This window comes from Penicillium solitum, assembly GCF_028829755.1.
Source record: "Penicillium solitum strain IBT 25940 chromosome Unknown utg000005l_segment0_segment0, whole genome shotgun sequence".
NCBI classification, from domain to species: Eukaryota; Fungi; Ascomycota; class Eurotiomycetes; order Eurotiales; family Aspergillaceae; genus Penicillium; species Penicillium solitum.
In genome coordinates this window covers 2,546,566-2,569,394 of record NW_027072125.1, presented here as the reverse complement: position 1 = coordinate 2,569,394, position 22,829 = coordinate 2,546,566, and the positions used below count along the sequence as shown (strand labels likewise).

The 22,829-nt window shown below is 50.3% G+C and overlaps 9 protein-coding genes across 9 annotated transcripts; 5 read left to right on the top strand and 4 right to left on the bottom strand.

The window, feature by feature from the left end:
* Nucleotides 1–162: 162 nt before the first annotated feature.
* N7455_008575 (putative pre-mRNA splicing factor) lies at nt 163–1,777 on the bottom strand (the record flags this gene model as incomplete). Its single annotated transcript, XM_040960564.2, has 2 exons — nt 163–1,646; nt 1,699–1,777. 2 exons carry the CDS (start codon nt 1,775–1,777, stop codon nt 163–165), a joined length of 1,563 nt encoding a protein of 520 aa, XP_040808939.1.
* A 561-nt stretch (nt 1,778–2,338) lies between these two features.
* On the top strand, nt 2,339–3,727 carry ppmA (type 2C protein phosphatase PTC7; the record flags this gene model as incomplete). Its single annotated transcript, XM_040960589.2, has 1 exon — nt 2,339–3,727. The coding sequence occupies one exon, from the start codon at nt 2,339–2,341 to the stop codon at nt 3,725–3,727; it is 1,389 nt and encodes a 462-aa protein (XP_040808969.2).
* Nucleotides 3,728–4,476: 749 nt separating this feature from the next.
* Nucleotides 4,477–6,503, bottom strand: N7455_008573 (uncharacterized protein; the record flags this gene model as incomplete). Its single annotated transcript, XM_065605905.1, has 5 exons — nt 4,477–5,024; nt 5,085–5,304; nt 5,360–5,726; nt 5,792–6,266; nt 6,380–6,503. The coding sequence occupies 5 exons, from the start codon at nt 6,501–6,503 to the stop codon at nt 4,477–4,479; spliced, it is 1,734 nt and encodes a 577-aa protein (XP_065460854.1).
* A 1,853-nt stretch (nt 6,504–8,356) lies between these two features.
* N7455_008572 (phosphatase PAP2 family protein) lies at nt 8,357–9,815 on the bottom strand (the record flags this gene model as incomplete). The annotated part of the gene is made up of 3 exons (XM_065605904.1): nt 8,357–8,772; nt 8,828–9,362; nt 9,435–9,815. 3 exons carry the CDS (start codon nt 9,813–9,815, stop codon nt 8,357–8,359), a joined length of 1,332 nt encoding a protein of 443 aa, XP_065460853.1.
* A 1,021-nt stretch (nt 9,816–10,836) lies between these two features.
* On the top strand, nt 10,837–12,139 carry N7455_008571 (phosphosulfolactate synthase; the record flags this gene model as incomplete). Its single annotated transcript, XM_040960622.2, has 6 exons — nt 10,837–11,067; nt 11,162–11,199; nt 11,254–11,291; nt 11,350–11,429; nt 11,501–11,583; nt 11,647–12,139. 6 exons carry the CDS (start codon nt 10,837–10,839, stop codon nt 12,137–12,139), a joined length of 963 nt encoding a protein of 320 aa, XP_040808977.2.
* Nucleotides 12,140–12,481: 342 nt separating this feature from the next.
* N7455_008570 (putative C6 transcription factor) lies at nt 12,482–14,716 on the top strand (the record flags this gene model as incomplete). The annotated part of the gene is made up of 1 exon (XM_040960567.2): nt 12,482–14,716. The coding sequence occupies one exon, from the start codon at nt 12,482–12,484 to the stop codon at nt 14,714–14,716; it is 2,235 nt and encodes a 744-aa protein (XP_040808936.2).
* A 250-nt stretch (nt 14,717–14,966) lies between these two features.
* Nucleotides 14,967–16,667, top strand: N7455_008569 (cytochrome P450; the record flags this gene model as incomplete). The annotated part of the gene is made up of 6 exons (XM_065605903.1): nt 14,967–14,984; nt 15,261–15,276; nt 15,329–15,604; nt 15,672–15,898; nt 15,951–16,222; nt 16,280–16,667. 6 exons carry the CDS (start codon nt 14,967–14,969, stop codon nt 16,665–16,667), a joined length of 1,197 nt encoding a protein of 398 aa, XP_065460852.1.
* Nucleotides 16,668–17,350: 683 nt separating this feature from the next.
* On the top strand, nt 17,351–18,457 carry N7455_008568 (uncharacterized protein; the record flags this gene model as incomplete). The annotated part of the gene is made up of 3 exons (XM_065605902.1): nt 17,351–17,458; nt 17,516–17,650; nt 17,702–18,457. 3 exons carry the CDS (start codon nt 17,351–17,353, stop codon nt 18,455–18,457), a joined length of 999 nt encoding a protein of 332 aa, XP_065460851.1.
* A 710-nt stretch (nt 18,458–19,167) lies between these two features.
* Nucleotides 19,168–22,657, bottom strand: N7455_008567 (cytoskeletal protein-binding protein SLA1; the record flags this gene model as incomplete). Its single annotated transcript, XM_040960591.2, has 3 exons — nt 19,168–19,193; nt 19,259–22,385; nt 22,460–22,657. 3 exons carry the CDS (start codon nt 22,655–22,657, stop codon nt 19,168–19,170), a joined length of 3,351 nt encoding a protein of 1,116 aa, XP_040808993.2.
* Nucleotides 22,658–22,829: the final 172 nt, after the last annotated feature.

Below are 22,829 nucleotides of genomic sequence, written 5' to 3'. Positions count from 1 at the left end.
ACTATACAGGAACAGACTACGAAGGATATCGACCTGGATACTTGAGAAATCTTACATTCTTACCTAGGTACATATGTATCCAGCGAATTACATCTTGTTCTTTGAATTGTATGCCATTTCCAATTAGGAGGGATAGTTGAAGAGCCAATGTATAAACCTGAATCATTCAATCCCCCAAAGCTTCACAGTACGATCGTGACCGCAGCTAGCAATCCACTTGGCATCGTCACTGATATCCGTGCTGAGAACATTGCCCGAGTGGCCGCTCAGCGACTTCACGAGGGACCAGTCATCCGCGCTAAAGATGTTGACACTCTTATCAAATCCACTGCTCACAAAGAATGTGCCTGATTTCTTGGGCGAGGGCGCCTCCGCTGCTTTATCGGCAGCTGGTGGAGCGCCATCAATGTCCATCCCACCATCCGTAGAAGGCAAGAATGACGCAGACTCTACACCTTTGTACCAGCGGACATCCGATACCACGCTCTTATGCGCACCAATTCCACCCGTCTCCTTCGTCTGTCGCAAGTCCCAGCATTTGACCCAGCCATCACCGGAACCAGACAGTACCCGGTGACCATCAACGCCCCAGTCCATGCCGTAAATCTCGCGAATGTGGCCGTCGAGAATCATCACGTTGCGTCCTATCCGCAGATCCCAGATTCGTCCGATACTGTCGAACCCACCACTGGCCACAAGAGAGCCATCGTTGTTGAACGCCACTGTATAGACCTCTCGCGAATGGCCTTCTTGCAGCAGAAGCTCGGTTGCCGTTTCAACATCCCACAGCCGCCATGAGCTGTCGAAGGATGCCGATGCTGCATATCGACCCGAAGGGTGGAACTCGGTACGACATACACGGCCCGAGTGGCCAGTTAACGTAGCCAGCGGCTTTTCTTGGTCAAGGGCCCAGAGGTTAAGATTTCCTTCGCCGCCTCCGGAGATCAAATTGACAGTCGAGGGTGAGACATTCGAGCTGGGGAGAGTGGCGCCGGGGAACCACGACAAACCACCCACTCGATCCGTATGCGCCTTGAAACTTGCTTTTTCTTCCAGATTGGGTACGCTGAGCAATTTAATCCCACCGCTCCAGTTTCCAGCAGCGATTGTCTGTCCATCCGGCGCGAATCGACAAATGCTAACCGGACGATCGCCAGCAATCTGAGACCCGTAAAGATCAAATCCTTGTAGCTTCTCCTTGACGGCTTTGCGATGTTTGATATGCGTTCGAAGTGTAATTGTTGATTCGTCCTTAAGCCGGGCCACGCGAGCCTTTGCGCGGGGCAAAGAATAGCGCGCAATATCTTTCCGGGCCTCGAGTAAATTGTTCCCGCCCTCTGTGAAGAATTCTTCTTGTTGTTCCCCTTCCTCCTCCGCTTCTTCCATTTCTATCTCGACTCCGCCTTGTTGCTCCGCCATGTCGGTCAACAGTTCACGCAGACGATCGCGTCGCTCTGATGGTCCTTCGCCGAATAGCGTAATGGGTTCCCCGACCTCTCGTAGTCGTGAGCGTACTCGTGTGTCATCTGTTGGAACCACCATCGCTGCTGCTCTCCGTTTCCGTTCGAATTGCGATAGAATGGCAGAGGCCCGCTCGGTTGGGATACCCCCTGCGGTCGAGGGCATATCATAGTCTTGGTCCGTAGCTATAGTTTTATTAGTAGGCGTCAAATAAAACGTGTTTCGAGAACGACTTACGAAGATCGGCATAGCTGATGCCCCCCATGTCTGTGTCTTCCGTCTCCTCGACATAAGCCTGTCGCGCCGGGTGCATCATCTTGGGCAACTTAGAAGCTTGCGCTTCTCTAGTAGCTCAAAAAGCAGATTAATAACGATTTGCGCTTGAGTAAAAGAAAAGAATTGGGGTATCTCGTAGCGAAGAGAAAAAGGTTGGCGGGAGAGAAGATGTTGCGGGCGGCAGAATAATTGATAGACTTTGGCGGTAACGCGTTTGAAGAGCATACCAGTGCAGGTCTGATCAAATTGTGTATATTTGAATCCAACTACTTATGAGAACAGTATTTGAACTCATTATATATCTCTCTCTCTTTATATAAATATATATTCTTCCCGGACCAAGTCCAACCTCATACAATTTAACAATTTCTGCCTGAGAAATCTGGTATTCACGAAAAATCAATGACGCCAGGCGGTCGGACGATAAGGGCGGGTACTTGTCTTATCCGTTGAGATTCATTCAGCTCCTGGATTTTTTTGGCTTTTTGGCTTTTTTGATTCAACCTTTATACCTCTTGTTTCCTCTCTTCTTGTTCCTCTCGATCTCAAATAGGAGGCCCATACTCCACGAGGGAACTATAAATAACCCCCCAAACCTGAGATGATCCCGCCAAGTGTTTCTTGTAGAGCCTGCAGTTCCGCCTGCAGTAGCCTACAAGCCATCGTTCGAGACGGCGTCTATTCAATCTCCACCAATACGAGCACATACGCACCCCCCCTGTTCAAACCCCAGCATGTCCGCTTGTCCTCCCATGCCGCAAGACTCAGACCAGACACCCGTCTAAGCCTGAATCTAACCCGCCAACCCTCCCGCCGAGCCTTCCACGCAACCCCAACAACCAACTTCGAAAACCCCTCGCCCTCACACCTCTCATATCGCGTCGCCGTCTCCTCCTCCGGCAAAGGCCGCCGCTTCCACCCCATCAAGAATGCATACAACTTCGACCCAACAGCAGACGCCCTAGGCGTCTCAAAGGACAAGAACTCTGTCAGTCGCCGTCGCAACCGCCCAGACTCAGGCGAAGACGCCTTCTTCGTAACCCGCATCGGAAACCGCATCTCAGACCACCAAGACACAAATGCCGAAGCAGTCGCCTTCGGCGTCGCAGACGGTGTAGGAGGCTGGACGGAATCCCGCGTCGATCCGGCAGACTTCTCACATGGATTGTGCAATTACATGGCGCAGACCGCGCAGACCTGGCATGAGCCTGCCGAGCGCTTGCGCTCGAAATACCTCATACAGGCTGGGTACGACCAGGTCGTGGCGGATCCGAACATCCATGCGGGTGGGAGTACCGCATCTGTTGGCGTCGCGTTGCCGGATGGACGGGTCGAATTGGCCAATTTGGGTGATTCGGGCTCAGTTTTGTTGAGGAGGGCAGCGGTGCATCATTACTCGGTTCCGCAGACGCATGGTTTCAATACCCCATACCAGCTTAGCGTGATCCCGCCGCGTATGCGCGCCCAGGCTTCTGTCTTTGGTGGGGCGTTTTTGGAGGATTTCCCCCGTGATGCGTCGGTCACAAATGTGCAGATGCAGCATGGAGATGTGCTCATTATTGCCACCGATGGCGTTTTTGATAATCTCAATAATCAGGATATCCTCAAGCTCATCACGAGCCGTATGGTTATGACTGGCGCGTGGACGGCTACAGAATCTGGCGTTGGGGTCTCGGAGAACCTGCGTGCGTTGGCTGCGCCGGGTGGATTGGCTGATGCTCTTCCCACCCCATCGGGCTCGCCGCTTTCTAAGGACCCGGCTAATACCGAGTCTGGACCTGAGGATGGAGTCACATTGCAGTCTGTTCTTGCGGCCACGATTGCGGGCGAGGCGAAAATTGCTAGTGTCGACTATCGCCGCGATGGGCCCTTTGCTAAGGAGGCTCAGCGCTACCACCCAGGTGACTATTACCGTGGTGGAAAAGTTGATGATATCTGCGTTGTGGTTGTCATCGCTGTCGAAGATAGCGTTGCTGCGAATGAGGCATGAGTGGCGTCATACTGTGTTTTCTTTTTCATTTGGTTTCGAGGAGCATGATGTATAACTGCATCCATATATAGAAGGCGTGGGGATTTTTGATTTTTGCAAAGAGTTGGGCATATAAGCATTTTATGCTTCCCCCGTCGATACGTTGACTACATTCAAATAGACATTATAGAGATAACCCCAATTGCATGGAATTCGACCTTCCACAGAATCTTACATACGTTCTACTATCTACTATCTACTGATTTACTGATCTACTGAACAGCCATTATGGATCCTTTTATTCAAGAGCTCAATACATGCAGTGAAGAAGACATAGCCTCTCAATTACGTACCCTTGGGGACCTTTCTGTTCATTTTCACGTCATAAAACAACATTCTCTCCGATACTCTGAGCCCAATTTGGTACATAATGGGCTCGACATCGAAAGAGATCCTTGGCGTGCAACCTCTGGGAAAAGATCCAGAGCCAGGTAACTCCCATGCTCCATGGCCAGGACACAAGTCAATGTGCAGAAGCCAATTCAGAAGGAAAGAACAATCACATTTTCAATTGATTCAAAGAAGCCTTGCTGGTTGGTCCAGCCCCGTATCCCAGTATTGCATTGGCAGGTGACAAAAAAGATAAAAAAAGGAAACAAACCGGCAGAACCGCGTAGATTGAAACAGAGACAAAGAAGAGAACATGAATGAGAGCGCAAATGGAAAAGAATAGGAAAACAGACATCGCAAAGTCGTGATTCTTAGACCACTTAAGCAGTAGCCTCGACGGACTTCTCCTCGGTGGGCTCCTCAACTGTCTTCTCCTCGGACTTCTCCTCGGTGGGCTCCTCAACTTTCTCCTCCGGCTTATCTTCCTTCTCCGGCTCGGGGGCCTTCTCATCCGCATCGGGCATTGGAGAATCAACATCCTTAGTCGACTTGGACTCAGGCTCCTTCTCCTCTTCTGTCTCCAGCTTGGGGGTTTCAACGCCATCCTCCTCCTTAGATCCGTTAACGGCAGGCTTCTCATCCTTGTCAGCAGGGCCGGGAGTGTCCGCGTCCAGGATGTTCTTCCAGCTAGACAAGATGTTCATGGCACGGTGGCGGAAGTTAAACTCCTCGTCCCGGGGAATGGAGTTAAGCTTGACAATCATCTTAAGGACCTTGTTAATCTTGGTCGAACGGATGATCGACACCTCCAAGTCCGAGTGCTTCTCCAACTTGTCAAAGTAGCTGGCCATACTGGCCATTTCATCTTCCTTGGGGGGTTGGTCACGGGAGATGAAACCCTTCTGAAGCTTGTGACGGAGGAAAAGAACTGCAATGCACAATAAGCTGGCCTGATCGGGATCGTCGGGGAAGACGGGGGATTGCGTACTCTCTTTCTCCTTCTTCTTTCTCAACTCCTCTGGGTCAATGGGCTTTTCGGATTCCTTAGCATCGGCACTGTCTCCTTCGTCGCTGACAGCGGGAGCTGCCTTGCCCTTCTTGGCGGGTGCCTTCTTGGTCTTGGAGGGAGTCTTCTTTCCGGTGTCCTCGGCGGGAGCCTTGGGGGTGGTCAACTTGAGCTTGGTGTTGGACTTGGGAGTCTTAGCGGGCTATAATATTGTGAGATGAGCGAGATCAAAACCACAATGATCCTGTAGCACATACCTTTTCCGCTTCAGCATCGGTCTCGACATCCTTCTTGCGCTTCTTGGAAGGAGCCTTGGATTTCTTGGAGTCGTCCGCGTCCTCCATTTCAACATCGGTCTCAGCACCCTTGCTCTTGCGCTTACCCTTCTTGGCGTCCTTTGCGGCCTTGGCAGCTGCCTTCTCTGCTTCCTGAGCTTCAAACTCAGCCTCTTCCTGGTCAATAGCTGCCTGGTGCTCGTTCAGGAGTTTCTTGAAGTACTGAAGGTTGTGGCCCTCGGATGCGACCTTGTAGGCATTGACGAGTGATTTGCTTTTATTCTTCTCGGAGATGTTTTTGCACTCGGCAGGGTCGAGGGGGGTCAAGTTGGTGTTGGGAACCCAGGCACTGTCAAAACAATAGTCAGTAGCAAGTTCACGTCTAGCGCAGAGGCTGCGCGGATGTTAACTTACAATTCATTGGTGTCAAAGAACATGACGGGGAAGGTACGCTCATGGGCGCGTCTGCCATCGTCACCATACTCGCCTTTGTAGGATCCATCCTTCTGCATGGCGGTAACGGGACGAGTTTCAAGCAAGCTGGGAGGCAGAATGCCCTCGTCACAGATGATAGCGGGCCAGGGCGCATAACTGCGAAGGCGGGCAAGATAGGTTTGGCCAGGCTTAGCGTCCAGGTGGGTGATGCGACTCTGGGACTTCTTGCGGCTCAGCTTCTGAGTGGCACCGGTGGAGGTGCGACGGTTCTTGGAGGACTTCTTTGCCGAGGCAGGGGTTCCGTTGGCCTCCGCGGGCGCAGCAGCCTCTGCATCGGCAGGTGCAGCTTCGGCAGTTTCGCCATCGCCCTTGGCCTCAGGGACTTCATCAGAGGTAGTAGGCTTATCAGCCTCATCTTCAGCGTCCGCCTTCTTCTCGGTCGCGGCTTCAGTCTCTGGAAAAAACAGTGGGTTAATGTCGCACAGAAACAGGATGTCCCGACCGGGGGACAGCGTTGACAAATAGAGGCGCAAAACGATTGATTGATATCAATCAGTCAATGCTTACCGGCAGGCTTGTCTTCCGACTCAGTCACACCCTCCGACTTCTTCTCGGAGTCAGTGGGTTGCTCCGTAGCGCGCTCGGGCTGGTCGCCCTCGACGGGCGCAGACACGGGGGTATCATCAGCCATAGTGGCAAGCTGGGATGAGATAAGTTAAAAATCAGTAGGCGATTGGTAGATTGAAGCTGGGGTAGGTGGTGGGAGGGAGCTTCCAGGGGAGGTGTAGGAGAGATGTGGAGAAGAGAAGAGAGTCGCGAAAGGCGCGGGAACTTCAAGACGCGTCTGAGAACGGAAGAACCCCAATGACGCCACAACTTTCAAGTCACCACACAACAAGTAAAGCAGTGAATTGGAGATGATGAAGATGATGGTTTGTTTTGTTTTTCAGGCCTGAACCGCCCGGAATAGTATTTGGGATGGACAATGGAAGAGGGTTGCACAATGCACATAGGGGGTCGAGATATCTGGGAATGGCTACATACCTCTTTGATGTCGATAGACAATAGGTGCGTCACAACGGGAGCATGTATTGGAGATGTCAATACGAAGGATTGTCAACTTCCAATAGGTGTGAAGAGGGGGAGAGGGGAGAGGAAGTGACGAGTGATGCCTGGGATTGTGGGATTGTCTATCTCACAGATCGTAGATGTTTCCACGTAAGGCGAAGGAACGACCGAGACTCTTTCTGATCTCCTCTCTCTCATAGACTGGTGGCATATAGCATACAGCAGGTGAGGGGTTCAATGTCTCTCTTGCTGTTCACGGGTATGCCTTCACAATCACTGTATATCTTGGCAACACGGCGCAAAATCAATTGGTAATTGATATGCAGTCAATTGGTGGTTGTTCTTGAGGAATATCTTCCGGTCATTCATTCACAGATGGCATACAATACCATACTGTGAAGTGCCAAGAAGATCTCTTGTATACTTATACCTCACGATATTCCGGGCATGGCTGGGCACGTGCGGATGAACCTGGCATTCTTCGTTGGATTCCTTTCAATCAACTGCAGGTTTCTCGATTCAGACCAGACCACCCTGTAAGAGACGGGACGCGTTCCTTTTCTTGAAGGCTATAACAATCTGGTCCAAAGCTTGTGTATTGGTGTTGAGTACGATTCAATCACATTTCGTCTTCAGTCGCAAGCAGTCTGAATCTCTTTGCAAGCAATCGCAATTTGTCAAATAGATTGAGGTTGCCAACCGTTATCGAGATCATATCGAATGATTTGGAGAATGATATGCAATCACTTCACTGTGAGCAGATCGTGAAATGAACGGTCGTCTAGGGAGCTTGCGACTCTGTACCTCGACATGTTATTAACTCGATGCCCGTGTCGGCGACGGCGACGACGTATACGCGATGAAGCACAATATAATCGGTATTGTTAGGCGTTGATTTGAATGGCGATGGGAGAATATGAGGGATAAACGAAACAAATCGAACAGGTTGATTTCTTGTTCCTGAACACATCGAAAGTTCTATGTAAGTGCAACCCCCCCCCCCCCCCCCCCACCACTAAACATGATGCGATTTGGCTTTTTCTGATCTGATGCTTTTTTTTTTCCTAGGAGGTTTTTATGTTTTTATATTTTACATCTGAAAGAAATATTATGATGAGGTTTGCTTTGTATGTTTAGGTTATCTTTGTACATATATGTAAATACGGTCATAGTTATGTATGTTACTATGTAGACAAAGGAAGTTGTTAAATCTTCAGATGCGCGTCTTTCAGGCTCTTCTGGGAAATAAAGAATCCATCTTAATCTTACTTACATAAACATATTAATTGGCCGATTAGGTACAGGAGAGGAGACATAGCAGAGAGAACTGGGTAACAATAACTAGGAGGTCCATATGCACAGATTATAAACCAGACCGGTCTGGTGGGGGTTTCATACGGGGTATCAAGTTCTAAAGTAAAGACGCTGAATCTAAAGTCGAATCGACTATGAAATGCCAACCCCTGGTGAGTGGACTCAGATGCGAGCATACTCAGAAGTAGTTTCACTCGTGGGGAGATCCTCTTCAGGGACATCAGGAAGTGACGGTTCCGGCTTGTGGATCCGGACAAGGCAAAGGAAGTAGTCCTCCAGTGGTAACAGATTGAGCAGCATCCTATTAAAATACCACCCCAAGGCACATACAAGAGCTCCCGCGACAGCATCCAGAATGAAATGGTTGGCGGTGGCAACAATAGCCACAAGGATGGTAAACGGATATAGGAAGCCGAGTGTGACGCAAACAAGGCGGCGCCATGACGGGAGGTTCAGTCTCAGGACTCGGGTCAGCCTAGTACGCAGGATTGTGCGCCGGTGTTGTTGTGGTAAAGGGATTATTATCAGTGTGAGGCCGATCATTAAAGAGTACCCAAAATGCAAGGAAGGCATTGCCGCTGCTGACAGTAAGTCAAGGATTCATCGAGGAAACTTAGGTTAGACAAGACTTGCCATATTGATTACAGAAGCGATTTTCTGTCCAAACACTGCCTGATCCATTGACGCCATGCACCGTGTCCACGAACCCATAACTGCGGCCGAGATCCGCCTCTTCACCATCCGCGGCTGGGTCACTCAGTAACCGAGGTGGCATGCAAGGCCAAAGAGTGAAAACCACAAATGCGAGAAGATTGCACACGGCCAAAGTCCGCCGGCGGGCCTGGTATAGTAGAGGACCTGCAGGCGACCCACTCACAGCACCCCTGGGCTTTCCAGACTGAGCCTCATCGATTCGATTCCGCACGGTAGTATAGTAATAGAGCCAGACAAGAAACGCGATTGTCCCGGGAATGTGTATGAAGGAGTATATCCAATTGATCCAAGGCATGACAAGGGGCTGGCGAAGGAAGCGTCTTTGAATCAGGGTCTCCCAGAATATACCCAGATTATCCTCGATCACGATTAGCTGCAATGCATGTCTCCTCGCAACATCGACGGTGTCATCCTTGAGAGTGACGGCGGTAAAGGCGCGACCGAGCTGGTACGTCTGCACAAAGTTATGAGTTATGGGTTTGGCCAAGGCTAAAGATTAAGGAAGAAAATAGCAAAATCAACCTACCCAGTAAACCAAAGCCCAATACCAACATTCCACCAAGAAAGGAAATTTTCGGAGCAACCGGCTGAGCAAGCGGTCTTGGAAGACGATCGTATTCGGCGATGACACCTCAAAGTTCAACCCCAGGAGTCCAACCTGTCGCTTGTGCCATCTATCTTCTAGGGCTGGCGGTGAGCGGGACCGAGAGCCCAACAGGCCATCCTTTGTCGATTGGCTTGAGTATCCCGACTCCAGAGAATCAGACGAAGCGGCTCTTAGAAGGTCGTTCGAGTTCCGTCGGCTGTAGGGTCGAGTCGAGGATGATCCCACCGAGCGGTTGATCCAGGTGCCTCCAAACAAGAGAACAATAACCACCAGAGGCTCTATAACCGCTCCAGCTCCCATGATGTGGATATCAAAGGGACCAGTACCTATGTACCGTTTCTCGAAGTGAAAAGGGAAGAAAAAAAGATACCGTAGCAACAAATGATGTACCTTAAGAATGAGAGGATTTGGGATATGGAGAAAACTGAGGGGGGTTCAGGGCCACCTGGTTGTGTTCAACATAGAGGAATGGCCAGAGCAGGTGTCAGGGCAGGTGCCAGGGCAGTCAAGGGCAGAGCAGCCAGGACAGCCACGGGAGTCACCGGAATAAACAGCTTTGTGGTCTTTTTTTGATTTTGCTTTTTTACCATGGGGCATACACCGGGGCATACACCGCATATCGAACAATGTTTCAAAAAGGTGAGTCCACAAGGCTGGCTTGGTTTCTTGGCGGTCGTGGATGCAGCGGACAGATAACATCCCATACTTCGGTATACCCGGTGATTGGACAATACGGGAATTATACACCGGAACATAAAAAGTTATACGTAGATGCATGTGACATCTTACCATATTAGCATCACCGCCAAGACATTACAATTGTAATTTTAACGTTATACTTCGTATTCGTACAGTATTCCGTACTAGTGTACTTTGGATGTATTATAAAATATGCATAAGTACCTCGGACCTCCTCTTACCGATCTCCGAGACAACTTCGCCTTACACAGTCTCCGGCATCCGAGCCGGCGCTAGACTTAGTACATGTTAGCGTAGTCCTTGTGTATGTGGACATGGATTTATCTCTTTTCTTGTCCTGAGATACCTGCCGAGGTGGTATATGTACATATTTACTCCGTAACTAATTAGTTATTTAGTTATGTACATACCAACCTACATATAGGTATATATTATATATAACTATTACAGGAGTAACTAAAGTGATGTGATATTTGCTTGTTCCTACGTCATATCTGAGATTCATTCGATGAAGTCAGTTTGACATCAACCCTTTCCCAAACATACATATCTATCCATGGATGGAATTGGAATATGAATACTCTACCTACGTCCGACTCAATATCTGATCAATTCCCTAAATATGTTGTCTGCTAATCCAATTACAGCCGGGCGTGTCATGAGCCGTGCCTCATCCCAGGCGGCCATTGCTTTGTCGACCTCATCCAGACACTTTTCTACCACCCCGAAGACATACCAAGGAGTCACTCTTTTGCAAGACAAGCAAAATGGCTTTGGCTTCGCACGGTCAAACCCTAGACCTGCCAAGCCCAGAACAAGGGGGGTCACTGAGATCAGAGGCCCATACTACTCAGTACGTGCCATATAGTTCTATCGTTGTTTTTCTTTTTCTTTTTCTTTTTCTTTTTCTTTTTCTTTTACTTTTTTGTGGAGTTAACCTAAATCAGGTCATGGGTAAAAGATATCTCGCAGATATCCTCGAAACGTAATATTCCGAAATCTAACTACTCATCAAATGATATCTGACAGCATCTGATAGGATGGGCGACCATGTAGATGGTCTCAAGTTTGCCGGAGGTGAGTCCAAACAGGGCTTCGGTTCTCGCCAGAAACGAGAGTGCTGAGACACACCCAGGTGCTTTTTCTCTCTTTCACGAGAAACCATTACGGGAATTGGTCGATCTGGCCCATGAGCACGGCGTGTACATCTCAACGGTAAGACTGTCCTAGACCAAAATATTAGCGCATTTGGAAGCATACTCTTGACACCAGGTCCCTTATCACAGGGCGGATGGGCTGAGCATCTCCTCACACACCCCGATCCGAATACGGTATTTGACCGCTACTTGAAGAAATGCAAGGATCTCGGGTACGTGCATCCCTAGCTCGAGGTCCAAGAGCCTGGAATATAAAATCTGACTAGGCAACGTAGACTCGACGTCATTGAACTGTCCTCCGGTTTCCTATCAATCCCCGAGGATGACTGGCTCCGCCTTATTGACAAAGTGCACTCATACAAGTTGGAACCAAAGCCTGAATTGGGAATTCAATTCGGAGCGGGTGGAGACACACCTGCCTCGGGACTTGAAGCAATTGGGACCTCAGACCCCGGCAAATTAGTGAACTTGGGTCGTAAATTCCTTGACGCTGGCGTGAAGCGGTTGATGATCGAATCAGAAGGCATCACTGAAAACGTCAAGTCCTGGCGGACTGATGTGGTGTCAAGGATCATGAAGGAGCTTCCTCCTGAGCATGTCATGTTTGAGGCTGCAGATCCCAAGGTCTTTAATTGGTACGTCCGTGAGTTTGGTGTTGATGTCAACCTCTTTGTGGATCACAGCCAGATTGTGCAGTTGGAATGCCTGCGGGCTGGCATCTGGGGCACGGCCGACACCTGGGGCAAGATAGTGTCATTCCGACCATAATCCTCGGGAATTTTTGGAACTGAAGTCCATGTATTCTTGCCATATCAATGTATCAATTCGTTATCCGAGATTTTGAATCTAAGTTCATCGATGTACGTACGACCCTGGAGGTGCCTGGGCAGGTCCACGGGTAGGATGAACACGCTTAGTCATATAGTGGAGTCCGGGGAAAGCAGACGCCCGCACTTAGCGGTCTTTAGCATCACATTAGACCTCAACAATGACTTGAATCAATCCAAATCGCCCCCGGATCAATCGGTTCAAAACATGCCTCGATGATTACCACTGGAACCCCGGACTAGTGACCCGACCTATTCATCAAACGCGATCACGGCGATCGGGATGCCTCGGGCCAGCACTACCCCGGGAGCACGGCTCCGATGCCGACGAGCCTGCGACAGCTGTAAACGGCGGAAACAGAAATGCAACGGTGAACAGCCGTGTACAATCTGTGTTCAGAGGCACAAAGAGTCGGAATGCCATTTCTCGGATCGGCCCGCACGCCTACTCAAGCCAGACGCCAAGGACTCGACAATGTTGCTCAGTGAGCGCATGGTACCATCTCCGCAGCGCGAGACGGCCATGGACCGCCTCTTGAACTCCCTCGAGGACCAAGGAATGAATATGGAACGCCAGGAAAAAGATGAGAAGGAAGGGACAGCTCCCGTGCCAAAAGTGGCGCGGCTTCTGCGCGACGGCCAGGGAAAGTTTATGTATATTGGTGATTCGGCGAGTTTGTCGTTTTTACAGAGTTTGCGCCGTGTTGTAACATCCTCCATTGGCCGATGTGAGTTCACCGAGGACAACTCACGACACTCAATGCTCGAGGCCTTTCAGAGCAACCCAAGCACTCAGTCCGGAGCTCTAGTTGCGCCACCAAACAACGAAGAAGCCCAACGACTAGCTCGTCAGTTTGTGCTTGCCACAAGCCCATTGCTCGACTTGTTTGATCTTGAAGAGTTCCACCCACGGCTAGCTAATTGGGTTGCAAACCCATCGGGCGACGAAGATACCGTTAGCTCTATCTTCTATCTTGTCCTTGCCATTGGAGCTCAGGTTTCCGATATTGACCAGACAGTAGCTGAACAATATTTTGGCAGCGGTCGCCAATTGGCCTTCTCGGCCTTTCAGGAAACCCCAAGCATATCCACCATTCAATCATACATTTTGGTTTCCATGTATATGCTCGGCGCATGCAGGCGCAATGGTGCATTTATGAATCTGGGGATTGCTCTACGTGCTGCCTATGCGGTCGGAATTCACCGCAAGGATGCAAACGCGCTCTTTTGTGGGCGTGAGCGCCGAGCGAGGGAGCGAGTTTGGAAGAGTCTTCGGATGATGGATCTATTCCTCAGCGCCTCCCTGGGACGCCCTCCCGCAACTTCAGATTATGACTATGATAGTCGTGAAGATGCTGTTGTATCGGGAGAATCACAACCCAGTTTGACTGCAGACCAACAGCTGTCTGCTGCGGTGATTTCGCTCTGTCGAATATTCGAACGGATCTTGACGGATGTGTACATGAAGCAAGTCATATCGATCAATGTTGCAGAGGCGATCTCCAACCAACATCGGGCTTGGGTTCGCATTCTGCCAGCCATCCTCAAAATGCAGACTGAGCGGCCCGAAAATAAATCCATAGAAAACAGCCTAGCTGCAGCTCATGTGTTCGGGTCATATTACTGGTCGATCATCTTGTTGACAAGGCCATTCCTTATATACCGTGTCGCCCAGTATGTCAAGGGCAAGCCCGATTCATCCGAAACTCGAAACGGTAGCTCCCGAGTATCCTTGTTTGCCGATGCATGTGTCTATTCCGCACTTCGTGGTTTAGACGTGGTCGATGATCTCGGCCATTATACCTCCCTTCCACGTCGATTACCCTTCCTGATCAACTCTGTTTTTAACTCTGTTATCGTCCTCGGCGCTGCATTCTTTGCCGACTACGATAATCTCCTCCCCTTGGAAGAAGGAATGAACAAAGCCGAACGGTTCCTAGAGCTATTTGTCCCGCACGATCCACATGCATGCCGTTTCTTCCAGATTATCAAATACCTCCGCGCTGCTGTAACCGAATACGTTTCCCGGCGAAACCGACAATGGATGAATAGGCGCAGCAAACAGGTCGACCAGCTTTTTGGCCAAGTAGGTGGTGATGAGGATCGTACCTCCCCGGCCCCGGCAGCTCTACCTTTCACTGGTCCAAGTGATGTTCATTCATCTGCATCTGCCACTGCACTATCCCCTACCTCCCCCGACAAAATGCCCCTTGGAACTCCATCCTCCTACTTCCCCTCCCAACCACTCCCTCAACCCCGACTCTCAACCGATAACGATGTCTGGGAAGCCCTGTACAATGGCTCGGACCCCACCGCAGCTTTGTCCTACGATGCAGCCATCTCTGCATTAACTACCTCAGGCATCCCTGTGGGTTGCTCTCCCGGTGGGACTATTCCTTCTGGCCCACCCCCAGTGTCCGGCCCATCCCCGCTTTCTGACGTGATGTTCCCGGATAATGGTCTGCTGTACATGGCTGAGGATCTTCCAGTCTTTGGCATCTGGGGGGATGATCCGTGATTGTCCAGTCTCAGAAATCAAGTTGTGTTTCAAAATTTAAAGGGTTGTGATGGAAAGGGGGAGTAATAGCACAGATCTGGTGTGTTATTATTTCGGGGGATGTCTATGTCCATGATGCGATGACTCCCCTCGTGTTTTTTTTTTTACATATAATTGGACGTGTTTATTGATATATATATATACCCCCAAGGGCGAATCTATCTATTTTTATGGACCGTCGTGGCATTGGTCAGATTTCAGAGCGCACCAAATGACCAAATCGGGAAAAGTATGTGATGTGATGTGAATTGACTATATTTCACCGCACTTCTCATATTCGAGGCCATTGACATTTTTTTTTTAATCTTCTATCCTCGAGTCCTTGCCATGATATCAACCGTCCATTTGGCAATCTTTATGATCATTCTAGGTCTGACTGTGATTCTGCGGACTTTCACAAACAAAAGAACCAATCTACCACCAGGACCGAAAGGCAAATTCTTGATTGGCAATTCGTTCGACCCTTCCTTCGCCAGGAGCACAAGAATGGCTGCATTGGCTGAAGCATAAAGACCTCTACGGTACTCTTTCATCCAGTTCGGGCTCGTATTTTAAAAACGCTAAGCCTCACAGGCCCCATCAGCTCCGTCACCGTCCTCGGCAAGACCCTGATTATCATCAATGATCGAGACCTGGCATTTCAAATTCTAGAAAAGAATTCCATAAAGCATTCCTCACGACCGCACCTCGTATATAGCGCCTCTGGTGCTTTTATCCTGACTATCACATATGGCTATAACATTGAGCCTCGTGGTGAAGACCCCTTGGTACGCCTAGCCAATCTTGCGGTAAAGAAGTTTTCCGAAGCCGCCGTGCCGGGGGCGTGGCTCGTTGATTTCATTCCAGCGTGTAGGTTTCTTCCCTATGTCTCTTTGGAGGGTTGAGTCCTACATTGCTGATACCCTCTTTTATACAGTGAAATATGTTCCAGAATGGATGCCCGGGGCAAATTTCCAAAAAGTTGCCAAAGATCACGTTCAAACCATCACGAGATTCGCGGAGAGCCCATTTGCATTCACCAAGGCTCAAATGGACCGGGGAAAAGATAGGCAGTGCTTTGTTTCGACGCTCCTCAGACAAGGCGAAGACGAAGAAATCGTCAAATGGTTGGCGGCGGCAATGTATGGCTGTGCAGGCGATACGGTATGTTCTAATAACTCTCATATGTATTTTTATACTCATTCATACCAAACAGACTACTGCAATTCTAGAGGGCTTCTTTCTGGCAATGATGCTGTTCCCGGACGTTCAACGCAAAGCTCAAGCCGAGATGGATGAGCTGTTTGGCAAGCCTGCTTTACCATCGGCAACCGATCGGGAAAGGCTGCCCTATGTGAATGCTATCGTCAAAGAAGCTACCAGATGGCTTACTGTCGCACCCTTGGGCATCCCTCACCGAACGGACCAAGACGATATCATAAATGGCTATTTGATTCCTAAAAATGCAATCATTGTACCCAATACATGGTATTATCATCCACACATACCCCATGTACCACCTTTGTTGTGCTAACGTATATCTAGGTCATTCAACAATGACCCGACGATATATCCCAATCCCCGGGATTTCGAACCCGAACGGTTCCTTTCCGAACCAGGTGCTCTTGATCCGGGAGACGTGAGCTTCGGTTTCGGTCGCAGAGTTTGCCCTAGACGCTTGATTGTTGAAACTTCAATCTTCCTCATAATTGCACACACATTGGCCATCTTCGACATCAGAAAGCCCGTAGAAAACGGCGAGGAAATCAAGAGCACTCTCGATTCCACAGCAGGCTTTCTGATCCACTTTGTCCCTTTCGATGCGTCGATTACACCACGAAGTCGGGAGCACGAACAACTCATAGTTGATTTTGAGAAAACACATCCTTTTGAAACCGGCGACTCCAAGGTCTTGGCAGATGCCTATCATTGACTAAATGGGGAAAATGGTGCGCTGGGCGGGTCCGTGTTCTCCGGCTGTGCTCAACGCTGGAGATGTCATAGTTAACTACCTATAACTACTACACACTACACACTACATGTACAAGGAGGGTGTTTACTCCTATTGTTCTGCCTTTTTTTGCTTCTCCAATTCAAGCATCACCTTGCGCCCATAATCTCACGTGCAACATGCCAGGGGTCCCATCCAGTAAAGCGTGCGAAGCTTGCCGAAAGGCGAAAAAGAAGGTATTTATTTACCTTAGTTGTCAGGGAATTGTCGAATTTCAATGTTGACGAACATAGTGTGACGAACAACAACCCTGTTCACGGTGCTACCGGCTGAAGGTACCCTGTGAAGGAAGCGGGCAGCAGCGATATCAATTCAAGAATATTAAATCAACACAAAGACCCAAAGCCAAAGAGAAGGCAATTCGAGTTCGATCGAATTTGAATATCATTTCGCAAGCCCCTTGCAATCCACTAGCCAGTCGGTTCATCAGAACACTGGATATAAGCGATATTCGCTTTGATATCTCGTTTTATGGCTCCTTTCTTAAAGATATTCCCAGGCGACTAGGAGAAAGTGCTGTGTTAGATGCTGCCGCGCAGGCTTTGGTCTCTTCACATCCATTTCTCCATTGTTTGCGTGGTAAAGAAGTTCCCCGTGACACGTTAATGCGTTTTGGGAAATCCGTGAAGGCATTACGGCAATCTCTGGACAATCCAGTTGAGATTCGATCGCCGCATACCCTCTGTGCTATTTATCTCATCTCAATCTGTCAGGTATGATATTATCTAGGTGTCTTTTTTGATCTTCCATGCTAAGCTCGATGGGTTTAGGCTTGGCTTGGGAAGTATGAAAAGCAATCAGTAAGCCATGGGACAGCCATCGCACATTTACTCAAGATTGTAGATATCTCCAGATACAAAAGAGGATTCGAAAGAGATTTGATCGTCACGTTGAGTGTACCGGTGGTATGTAACACTTTCCAAAGATAACCCTCCCAACTTCACTAATCCCACCAGATCCTGGACGGAATATGCAATCCGCGGGTTCAAATGGACCCGAGTTTCTGGAGCGACATGATGGCTCTCGTCCAACAAAGCCCCTCCTCAGCTCCGGACAGTATACCACGGTCAACCACGACTCTACTATCGCTTTCAAAGTTCCCAGAATACCTTCACCACCCACACTCTCATATTCCCGAGATCACCGCAGCATATACGAAGCTCCAAGAAGACGCACAGAACATCTACCCCTATCTAGGTCAACCTACGGAACCAGCCAGTCTGTCCTCCCCGGTCCTTGGTCGACGATCGCGCCATCGAGCGGCATACACCGTAGTGATTGCTTTAGCACTTCTTCTAAACACTATTCTCCGTGTACTAGATCTAGAAAACACTGTGCTCGCCGAAGAGTCAAGCTTCTTTTGCGAGCGAATTATCAACGAGGCTGATTTGGCTTCCTGCTACCGTCCAATTGGTGCTGCTTATGCAGTGCCATGTCTCGTCGTTGCCTTGGGTACTGCAGAATCCCCACGGCAGCTAGCCCGCATTGAGGCCACATTGACGGACTACCAGACTGACTTTGGGGGCTTTGAATGGAGGGAACTTGCTATGTGGCTCAGAGCTGTATTTCACAGCCATCGCGTACGGGAACCCCTGGTATCCACCGAGGTAGATGTCCTAGCTTTAGAGGTTCCGGGAGCTTGTATGACCCAACTGCAGGCTATATTTGGACTCTGTTTATATTCGGATTGTAATAAAACCAAACCTTTCTGAGTGGGATCACTGATGCTTCGTGAATACTTCCTTTCGATGGCTAAATCACGCATACGTTATGTGAGGCTGAGAGACAAGCCCTGGAGAGAAAGGAAATGGCTTTTTTTGGAGTCATAATATCCCCCACATGTGTTCACATTACTGGAAAGAGTTCGATCTGGGCAGCGGTGCCTAGAAATATTTAGTGCATGGAGTAAGTAGACCAGGCTAAATCCCGACAACTCGATGGATTATGTATGAGCTGGTAGCCAGGGAGAGGACAAGAGCAAAAAAGTAAACATCCAAACGACAAAACGAAACGGAGAAAGAGAGGGCATCCACACAATAAGCATCACCATAGACAGATTTATATGACAGTAAGCTAAAGACAATGAAACATGCAGGATATGAGAGGCATGGCCAGATCTGTCACAGAGCACAGGAAAAGAATATGGATAGCTCACTAGGTGCGGGGGTTTTGCAAGGGGGGAAGAGCAAGAGGATTCGTGGCATGAGCTTCGATACGCGCTGCGTCAAAACGGGGACCAGGGTCATGATATGTACACGTGTTAATTCCAAGGGCACTGGTTCGAAAGGACAAGCTGCGATATGTGAAAAGGACATCCCGGCCTCGGAATGAGCAAAACTTCAGGGCAACATAGGAGGAATTGCCAAAAAAAAAAACCAGGATTATATACGCCAGTCTAGTATGGGCGAACACAGAAAGCAGATTAGAAGCCGAATGGATTATTGGGGGCTGTTGATCGAGTTAGTTTCTGTTACTCCTATCACCTGTAATAGTATGGGGGGAAAAACACATACTAGCTTGCGAAAGGTTGGCTCTGAGTCCAGTTGGCTGTGGCTCAAGCTTCTTAGGGCCATCTGGCTTGACACCAAATCTGATGGAGGGAGGCGGTCCGGTCTTCTGTGGCGACAGAGGAGTGGCTGTTGGTTGCTGGGGAATCGGCGGCACTGGGGGCGGAGATGTATAGGATTGGTTGCCGTAGCCATTGATACCAGTGGGTTGCGGTTGCAGTGCAGGAGGAAGAACAGAATTGATACCAGTCTGCATTGGTTGTTGGAATTGCCCGTATCCACCAAAGCCTGTGGGCTGCGGCCCAAGTCCTTGGAACCCAGTTTGCTGAGGGGCCATACCACCAAACGGCTGTTGCTGTTGCTGCTGGATACCGAATTGTGACTGGGGAGTAAACGCTGTGGGCTGCGGCATCAAGGCATTCTGGTATTGGTTTTGGCCCATAAATCCTGTCGCTTGCGGCTGCATTGCAGCTTGGTAACGCTGCTGGTTTATTTCACTTAGACTCTGGCCAGGGGGAGCAACAGGAGGACCCGCCTGGGGGAGGCCTGTCAGTTGAGCCTGCAATGGAGGAGGACCAAAGGAGTTTTGCTGTTGCGAGAAGTTTTGAGGCGCGGACAGTGGGCGCTGGGGAGGCGGAGGCGGAGGTAGAAGTGAGTTTTGTCCAACGGCCTGAGGGGCCTGAGGGCGTTGCCTGGCCTGTGCTTGGAACCCAGTCTGCTGAGGGCTGAAACCCTGTTGATGTTGTCCGATCTGTGCCACTTGCGCAAACAAGCTGGGGGTAGCACCGGTTTGCTGAGCCTGTTGTACAGCTGGTGGTTGCACGGCAGTGGCCTGCGGCTGTAGAGCAGGCATGGGCGGGGCAGGCTGTGCAGTAGGCTGAGCCGGTGTCGGCTGCAATGGAGTTTGGAGCAAAGTCAGATCCGCCATGGCCCCTGTTGGCTGAGGAACCTGAGCTGCTGCGGGCGGTGGGGTCGGAGTGGCGGCTGTAGATGGCTTAGCAGGCTGCTTCGGCTGCTTCACCTCCCAAGCATCATCTTCAAAACCGGTTGCAGCAGGCTTTTCAGCTGCCGCAGGGGGTGGTGGGCTCGCCGAGCTATCTGGTGATTTAGGTTCGTCTCCCTGTCCGAACGCTTTGGGATCAACCTCCCCGGCTTGGACGTTGGGTGTCGGTCTACCCCTGCGAGTGTTGTTGCGCAGCACACCACCGGGTCCGGAAAACAGACCCCCTTGCCCTCCGTCCTCGCCATTTCCAATGAATTCCTCGCCGCCGAAACTGACGTTGCGAGGCTTGGACTTGTCCGGGGTACGGCCATATTTAGTATCCAAAACCTTCATCACTCGCAGGGTATCACCCTGGTTTAGACCCAAATTCTGAAGGATTTCAGATGTGATGTCAGGCAGCACAGATTCATCAATCGCGTCTTTGTTAAAGGATTGCGCGTATCGCTCACAGCGATGTGGCCCAACGCCAGCCTTAAGGAAGAAGTCAAACCAATCGTAGTCGGATCGCTGCACAGAGGCCCCAGCCTTGGAAGCCCCGGATTTGGAATCTTTGCTAACGGCAGCCCGGGGTCGGATGCTTGAAAGAGGTTTGTCCTCATCCAGCGAAACACCGGCGACTTTCTCCACATGCTCGAGATCTTCAACAGACATCTTCGAGACAGGGACAGCAATCTTGATACCGTTCACCTTGTGAAGCTGGATTTTGCCATCCTGGAGACCTATGAACTGGGCTTCCACTGTGAAGTCCTTGGTCCGGTCCGTCCACTTTCGCACTTTAGTCGGATCAGGCTTCGACTTGATCTTGCTGTCGCGCTTGCTGTGGCGGTCCGATGAATCCATCGAATCCGTTCGTGACTTTCCCAGCGCAAGTTTGGACAGCCGCATCTCCTCCATCCGGTTCTTTTCCACGCTCGACAGGCCTGGTTCGTTAGGCATTAGTGGCGCCTTGGGTATCAATCCTGTGACTTCAACATAGCTGCTGGGAACAACACCCTCCTTGTTGTTCTTCAATCGCCGCACCATCCACCACTCTTCGGACTTGGTATCATCAAGGACGATGACCTCGTCTCCCACGGCTACTGTAACTTCATCATCGCCTTGCGCCATGAAGTCATACAGGATCTGGCCCTTCTTTGGACCGCCACCTTCTCCCGCCTCCAGCACCTCGCGCAATCCTTCTGCCCGGTAGGCACCGGCGATCTCACCAAGTGCCGCTGCAATCTCGTGAGCAGTGTCTTTGGCACCTGCATGGAAATCGATGCTCTTGCTAGGCTTGATAAGATCGATAAAGACATGCTTGCCTTCGATGGAGTAATGAGTGAGCTTCTCCGCAGTCCATTCTTTCTGCCGATCATCACCTTCAGGAGAAATGAAGATTATTCCAGTAGCCATGTTGATTCCCAATGTAGTCGGCATCTTCTTTCTCTTGCCCATAACTTCAACCATCTCATTAATGTTGTAGATATGATAGCCGGAGGGTGACCGAGGCGTCATCTCACCTGCCCGGTTGTAAGGGGGAGATGCTTTGACACGTGTTCCATCATGACCCATAGCAGGCGCTGTCTGCTGAGGACGGGGTGGTGGAGTTGGGTCAGGCGAGTAACGGTTCATAGGCGGGGACGCATGTTCTGAGGGTGGTCGGCGTGGCAGGCTAGGCGGCGGAGACTCCTCACGCTCCTCTGCTTGATCGTACGACGGCCGGACCGGAAGACTGGGTGGTGGGGGCTCATCTCTAGTTGTCTCGGAAGGTGCGCCCGTAGGGGCATGCTGCTTGTGAATGATACTGGCGATCGCAGCAGCAGCGGGATTGTGAGACATATCAACCGGAGAGCCGACGGGCGATGCCTCAGTTTCTTCCGGGGCAGCCTGCGTCGGCCGCTGCGGAAGCGTCGGCGCAGCAGGCTCAGCTCGAGTAGAAGTCGGAGGGGCAGCCGTTGCATCGGAGGCATCCTCGATGATTTCGATATAATTCGACGGCGCAAACCCATACTCCGAGTTGTATCCAACCAACGTCCAATCGGGATCCGAGGTATCGTAAACCATCAGCTCAGCATCTTCTGAGAAGGAAACCTCCTCGTCGGTCTGTCGCGTGTAGTCGAAGAGGGCTGTAGCTTTGTGCGCTGGGGGTGTCTATTTCATCTAATGTCAGCAATTGCTCATGCAGCGAATGGCTGCGCGGATGCATTCCATCGGCGGAGACTCACCTCTTCGACATAGTTGTTGGGGATTAGGCCTTCAGGTTCGTCTTCATCCTCCCGGCTAGCCTTCTTTTTAGCCCTCCACCAGTCATCATCCGCATTCTTTTCCAAGATATAAAGGAGGTCACCCTCATGAATCTCGAGTTCGCCCGCTCCCTGTGGCTGGTAGTCGTACACAGCCGAGTAGACACCGATGAAACCCATATTGGAAACAAGTCGTGATCCGACGGCACCGATCAATTATGACGACAGTCCGCTGCAAATGGCAGCGTGTCAACGTGCCAGCTCTGGATTTCGCAGTGATGTAGTTTGGGGGGGGGGGGGAGACCGGGTGTAATTGGGGACGCCGTTGATCGGTCAGCCTTGGCGCTCCTTA